General features: G+C 51.4%; 1 protein-coding gene across 1 annotated transcript; it reads left to right on the top strand.

Annotated features, from left to right (window-relative positions):
• The first annotated feature begins 356 nt into the window (after nt 1–356).
• LOC119277454 (laccase-3) lies at nt 357–2,589 on the top strand. The gene is made up of 3 exons (XM_037558738.1): nt 357–562; nt 679–1,204; nt 1,308–2,589. Exons 1-3 carry the CDS (start codon nt 473–475, stop codon nt 2,390–2,392), a joined length of 1,701 nt encoding a protein of 566 aa, XP_037414635.1. The 5' UTR covers nt 357–472; the 3' UTR covers nt 2,393–2,589.
• The last annotated feature ends 4,766 nt before the right edge of the window (nt 2,590–7,355 follow it).

The raw sequence follows: 7,355 nt of genomic DNA on the forward strand, positions 1-7,355 counted from the left end.
AGATCAAGTGAGTCATGTAACCGAACTGGATGTGACACACATCAAAAGCACGGTGGAAAGTAAAACGCACCTTTCGTGTCATTCTCAAGTAAAACGCACATGGGCAGTCCAGTGGGTGCACCAAACCATCTGCAGGGTTGACATGACACACGAGGGCTCGATCGAAGCAGGTCACTTCGATGCAGCATGGCCGCCCGCCAAAAGCTTCCCCACGCAGAAAAATCACAACCTAATCGACCAACCCGCAGCTGCAGGCCGGACGGCAGGAACACGACGACGAGCGCATTTGAACCCTGCTCCTCCGAACGCTATATATACCGCCCCCTCGACGCTGGAAGTCTCATCGCCAACTCAACTCGAGCCTTCAGCCACAACAAGAAGACCTTCTCTAGCTAGCTAGCACCCCATCTCAGAGAGCGCCGGCGTAGACGAGGAGATCGGCGATCACCGATCAGCGATCGGTGGACCGGCAATGGCGTCCTCCGGGCTGCTCCTTTTCCTCGGCTGCCTCGCGTCCGCCCTGCTCGCCGGCGCCACCAAAGTGCACCACCACGAGTTCATCGTACGTCATCCTATTCCTAGCTACCTCCCTGTCTCTCCTACTAGCAATGCAGACCATGGTTCTAAGCAACATTTCTGGGGTACGGCTTTGCTGATTGTTTGTTTTGTGTTGTGAAGGTCCAAGAGACGCCGGTGAAGAGGCTGTGCGAGGAGCACAACATCATCACGGTGAACGGGCAGTTTCCGGGGCCGACGCTGGAGGTCCGGGAGGGGGACACGCTGGTCGTCAACGTCGTCAACCAGGCGCAGTACAACGTCACCATCCACTGGCACGGCATCCGGCAGTTCAGGACGGGGTGGGCGGACGGGCCCGAGTTCGTGACGCAGTGCCCCATCAAGCCCGGCGGCAGCTACAAGTACCGCTTCACCATCGAGGGCCAGGAGGGCACCCTGTGGTGGCACGCCCACAGCTCCTGGCTCCGGGCCACCGTCTACGGCGCGCTCATCATCCGGCCCCGGGAGGACAAGCCCTACCCCTTCGACAAGCCCGCCCGCGAGGTCCCCATCCTCCTCGGCGAGTGGTGGAACGCCAACCCCGTCGAGGTCATCCGCGAGGCGCAGAGGACCGGCGGCGCGCCCAACGTCTCCGACGCCTTCACCGTCAACGGCCAGCCCGGCGACCTCTACAACTGCTCCCGCCAAGGTACTGCTAGCTACTGATCTCGCTGGCGATCGATGCAGCCATCGTGCGTGACACGAACATGTAAACTGACGACGTGTGTGTCGTTCGCTTTGGCTCTTGGCAGACACCACGGCGATCTCGGTGAAGCCCGGGGAGACGGCGCTGCTGCGGTTCATCAACTCTGCGCTCAACCATGAGCTCTTCGTCTCCATCGCCAGCCACAAGATGACGGTCGTCGGCGTCGACGCGTCCTACACCAAGCCGTTCGTCACCTCCGTGCTCATGATCGCGCCGGGCCAGACCACCGACGTGCTCGTCACCATGGACCAGGCGCCCACGCGGTACTACATCGCCGCGCGCGGCTACGTCACCACGCAGGGCGTGGCGTTCGACAACACCACCACCACCGCCATCCTCGAGTACGACTGCGGCTGCACCACCGACTTCGGCCCCTCGATCCCGCCGGCGTTCCCGACCCTCCCGGCCTTCAACGACACCGGTGCCGCCACGGCCTTCGCCGCGGGCATCAAGAGCCCGCGAAAGGTCGAGATACCCAGCCCCGTCGACGAGAACCTCTTCTTCACCGTCGGCCTCGGGCTGTTCAACTGCGAGCCGGGGCAGCTGTGCGCCGGGCCGAACAACAACACCCGCTTCACGGCCAGCATGAACAACGTCTCGTTCGTCTTCCCCAAGGCCACCTCCCTCCTCCACGCGCACTACTACGACATGCCGGGCGTGTACACCACCGACTTCCCGGCCAACCCGCCGGTGCAGTTCGACTACACGGCGCAGAACGTCAGCCAAAGCCTGTGGCAGCCGATCCCGGCGACCAAGCTGTACAAGCTCAGGTTCGGCTCCGTGGTGCAGGTCGTCCTGCAGGACACCAGCATCGTCACGCCGGAGAACCACCCCATCCACCTCCACGGCTACGACTTCTACATCCTCGCCGAGGGCTTCGGCAACTACGACGCCGAGAAGGACGCCGCGAAGTTCAACCTCGAGAACCCACCGCAGAGGAACACCGTGGCGGTGCCGGTGAACGGCTGGGCGGTCATCCGGTTCCGCGCCGACAACCCGGGGGTGTGGCTCATGCATTGCCATCTCGATGTGCACATCACCTGGGGCCTGGCAATGGCGTTTCTGGTCGAGGACGGGTATGGCGAGCTACAGTCACTGGAGGCGCCTCCAGTTGATCTTCCAATGTGCTAATGACCGGCAAAGATACAAACACCAGGGATATTGAAGGCTGCCCACACGTTCTATTCTCAGTTCCTGCCATTTGGGGGGTATTTGTGATCTTTATTTTGTACTTCTACTAGGGGTTTTGATTTTCCACCATGATTTGTAACATTCCCCTGTAAATTTGCGTATTTTCAGTGATTCATCAGCTTATTATTTAAAATGAACTTTCATGTGATAGCAGTAACTACAGCAAAGATCGAAATGTGCTGATTTGAAAGAGAAAAAACATCATCGATTAGCCACGACTCATATGTGGAGGACTGATATATCGACGTGATACAATTGAACTGAGTGAATGTCCGGCCTCTGCATATTACACAGACAACTCGTTCAAACAATAACAAAAACAAATATTTTACAACAAAAAACGCCAACCTAAGATGAGGTAGATTCTATCCAAGAGTATACCATCATCCATGATGGGAGAAAAACTTTCTGACCCTATGCTTCAGTCGGGTTGACGTTATCATAAATGGGTTGATGTCCTCTAGTCTTCGCAGGATAGACCAAATACGAAGCCATCGCGTACTGAAAGCACATTTGATTGCTTGGTGGTTTTGGTAATTCATGTCAACATATATATTATCGGACTAATGTGTTCAGTTTTCTTGCCATTAATAACGGGACATGACAAGACGTGGGCTGGCGACGCCTCGATAACTAGAGCGCAAAGCTCAAGATGAGGTACCCCGAAACTATGAAGTCATGGTATCCTAGGCATGCAGATCTCAAGGCGCGACACTCCAAAACAATGAAGAACATGCAGGTGGACATACAACCTCATGCCACAAAGGCCTCAGGATAAATGGAGCACGCTGGGAAGCCCGAGCCCTCGGAGCTCCCTGCTGGTCATTCTGAACTCATAAAGGTGTTGTTCCACAAGCCGTGCACTCAGTAGGCTCGAAAACCCCTTGACGTTGGACTCGTGAAGACATGCCACGGTTGTTGAGGAGCCCGCATGTGTTTTCATTCTTGAAGGGGGCAGAGGCCCAGGTAGAGATCGAGAGATCATCTTGGCGTGCAAGCCAAGATGGCGGCGGCGTGAGGTTGGTTAGACCCCCAATGTAAACATTAGCCCTCAGTCGTCTGTATAAGCGGGGCTAGGGGTAGCCATTCTAATCTACAACACCGATTGTAATCTCGGTAGCCGTATTCTTTTCTACACTGTAACCCCCTCGTACGAGGTGCACCACCATGAATACAAATCAGAAGCATGATGCAGCGTCTTATCTCAATAAGAGGGCCGAACCTAGGTAACCCCCTTGTGCGACCTCCGCTCTGACACTTCTGGCCGCATTCGCCACCCTACCAAGGGTATTGACAGATTTCTCTACCGTCACCATTCTTCCCAACAACTTCTTCATCTTCAGCATCCAATCCAATGGATTGATTGGAGTTTGAACCATCATTTTTCTTCAACCTCTTGTTGCCAATTTTGAGGTCTTCCACAAGTTAATTCCACTTTGGTTGGCCATTCAATTTCATCCAACAATAGCTAAAACCGAATGGTTTCTTCTCGGTTTGTTGGTTCGAAGTGGCCGCCAACACTATCCATCAAACAATAAAGTAATCGGACATAAAAACTAGCAATGCAAATTATGACGAAATGAAGCAATTCAACTTACGTGACTTTGGACTCTAATTCCACTTTAATTTAGGCCAAGCACGGAAGCATAGTGGTCGACAAACTTGTTCACGCTATCTTGGATGGTGGGTCATCTATGTTGGAGAGAAGCCACATTGCAAGTGGTATTTATAAGATGCGGCACCACGTATTCCTTATTTTCATGATAGTGTTTGTGGATCTTTTCCTAATACTTGTTGTCCTCTTGTTTCCATGTTTGTGGCCAACCAAGATTTAACCAACAAAGCATCCTCAAATGTTATGAATGTCGAACCTCTTGCCTTGGGTATCGTTGTCGTTCTTTTCTTGTTAGTGCGCGATGTTCTCTCAACACCAAACATAGGACAATTTGGATCCCGCGAGTCATTCCATAGGGTCCGTAGGATGCTGACCCACAGTGATCATGTCTGACATGAAATTCTTTTATAATGGTCATGATTCCAAATAAACTAACAAAATATGCAACTAATTAATTCAATGGCATATGCAATTATTTGGTCCAATGGCATAGCAACTATATAACGAATGAAGCGATACCAAATGGAGCAAAATTTGAACCGTCTCCTACTGGGACATTCCGTCGAACATGATGTAGGTAGACCGGGAGCCGACACCATCCATGCTCGTCCACGTCCGTCGGAGTTGCAGTGAGTCGCACACCTCGTCGCCCCGCGCCTCCGTTTATGAAAATGCGTCGAGAATCGTCTAGGCAGTCATCAGATCATTGTTGATCGCGGGCGGGCGGTGGCTTCCTTGTCAGCGGTAGGATGGATGGATGTAGGGTGACCGGGCACAATGAAAGGGACACATCCTCATCGGTGTGCTCAACATCCTTGGCTACCACTTCCCGCTCGCGCTGCTTCCTTCGTCGCTCCCTCCGGGCGACGTTCTTTGCCTTGCAGCTCATCGCCATGGACGGGAGCTGTCGTGGAATTGTCACGTCAGATGTCCTCGTGAAAGGACTTAGTTCCATCGCAACTAGGAAGCTTGAAGGGGTTAATCGGGACAAAGGACACGAGAGGTTTTTATACTAGTTCCGCCCCTTACGGTGAAGATAAGGCATACGTCTAGTTGGGTTGGTATTGATGTTTCGATGACCAGGGAGCAAGATACGCTATGCCCGGCTCTCGATGAGTTGTTTCTTGCCCTAAGCCGCCAGCAGGTCGTCCCCTTATATACACGGGTTGACGTCCTGCGGCTTACAGAGTCCCGGCCGGCTTATAAACAGTGTCCGGCTCGGTGACTAGTTAAGTCTACCTTATGATACATGTCATATTACTATGGCGGTTTATTACAACGGGCCTTAAGTCGCCTGCGGGCCTTAAGCCCTCTATGAACCGCCATCTTCACCTTTGGTCTTGGGCTTCTCTCTGGTAAGTCTTCTTTGCGTAACCCGGCCCCTCCTGGGCGGCTTACACAAATAGTTATATCCCCAACATTAGGCCCAAGATTGATTTGAACCTGTTCATGTCAATCTTAAAATATCTTATGGAACTGTCCTTAGTCTTTTGTCTTGCATGAAGATTTTAACCCGCCGTGACGTCATCATCTGGATCCGGATTAAATCACCGTGACGTCATCTTCAATAAAACTTATTTTTACTCCGTCATATCTTCCAATGGATCTTTGCCTTTACTGACCATCCCGAGAATCGAGGCGTCAGGGTCGCTGGATAATAAATTTTATCTCCTCATTTCTCGCGCCGCCTCAGTTATCCTTCTCTTATAAATAGGCGCGACCCTGATCTTCCATTCTTCCCTCTTTCAGTCGTCTTCCTCCTCTCGCCTCCTCTCGAGCTCCGCCGCCGCCGCTGTCGAGCTTCATGTCTTCACCGTCTCAGGCCGCTGCATCGACCTGGTTGGACCAGAGAAACGTGACGATCCTCCGCAGCCCATCCAGATCCGTAAGTTCCCTTCCATTCCTTGCTTAGATCCGCATTAGGGCTTCTTCGAGTTCGTCAGAGTTCATCACCATTAGAGCCAATTCCTTGTTAGTTTTCCTCTTAGACTCCTCGTCTGATCTGAGAACGATATAATATGGCCGCGGTAGTTGTTTTCGCACTTATTTTGGATAAAAAAACAGATCCCTTTCTCTGTATAAAAGCCTCATTCGAGCCTATGAACACGTCTGCGTTAGTCTTTAGGTCTAGAAAATTTTCTTATCAGAACAGACCTTTGATCTTAAATATCTGCAGAAGATTACGAAACCTGTGTTTATCACCCAGAAAATTCCTTATGTTAAATGCCTTTAAACACAACTATCCAGGTGTCCGGCTTAAATAACTGACACAGAACCTTAGTTGCTCCTCATGACCTGAAGAATTTTGAACTGCTCTTGATACTTGTAGCGGCTTAAATATTGTTGCACAGTCATCCTTATATCATTAGGACCCTCATTAAGCCACCACCTTGAATAATTAGGATTTTCTCCCGGGTAAAAATTGAACCGGATCTTCTTATTTTTCCATAGGCCAATTGTTGTCATGGCTCCTAAGGCTACCAAGGCCCCTGTAACTTGCAATTGGGTCCCATCCATAGTTACCAAGAGCAAACTGGCTGAGTTTGTGAAATCTGGCCATCTGCCAAAAAAGGAGGTCATGTCTTATCGTGCCCCTGACCCGTCTGAAGAAAAGCCTCAACCCAAAGAAGGAGAGGTAATAATTTTTACGGATCATATGAGCCGGGGATTTGCTCCTCCCGGCTCAAAATTCTTCAGGGAGGTTTTGAATTTCTTTGACCTTAGACCTCAAGACATCGGACCCAATTCCGTGTCAAATATTTGCAATTTCCAAGTCTTCTGCGAGGTGTACCTGGGAGAGGAGCCAAGTCTGCTATTATTTAGGGAACTTTTCTACATGAACCGGCAAAATGAACGTGCCAATGGGCCCAGTCTTGAGCTTGGCGGCATCTCAATCCAGCGACGGAGAGACTGTCTTTTTCCTTATGCTGAGCTGCCGAGTCACCCAAAATCTTGGAACCAGACATGGTTCTACTGTCAGGACACTTCTCCGGCTGATGAGAAGCCTCTGCCCGGCTTCCGCGCCATGCGCCTTGAGTCCAACCATCCGCTACCAGACAAACTGACAGTCGTTGAACGTCTGCCTCTCAATCCCACCATCAACAAGATCAAAGCTCTCTTGGGAAATGGTTTAAACGGCATTGATCTGGTTCGAGTCTAGGTTTCTTGGCGAGTACTTCCATTAAGCCGCCGTCCCGGCTTAATGTGTACTTATACAGGCGAAAAGGATGACCCGTTACGCCATAGTCCTGACGACTTACCAGATGATGTGGTGGATGCTATGACCTA

This window comes from Triticum dicoccoides, chromosome 3B (assembly GCF_002162155.2).
Source record: "Triticum dicoccoides isolate Atlit2015 ecotype Zavitan chromosome 3B, WEW_v2.0, whole genome shotgun sequence".
Taxonomy (NCBI): Eukaryota; Viridiplantae; Streptophyta; class Magnoliopsida; order Poales; family Poaceae; genus Triticum; species Triticum dicoccoides.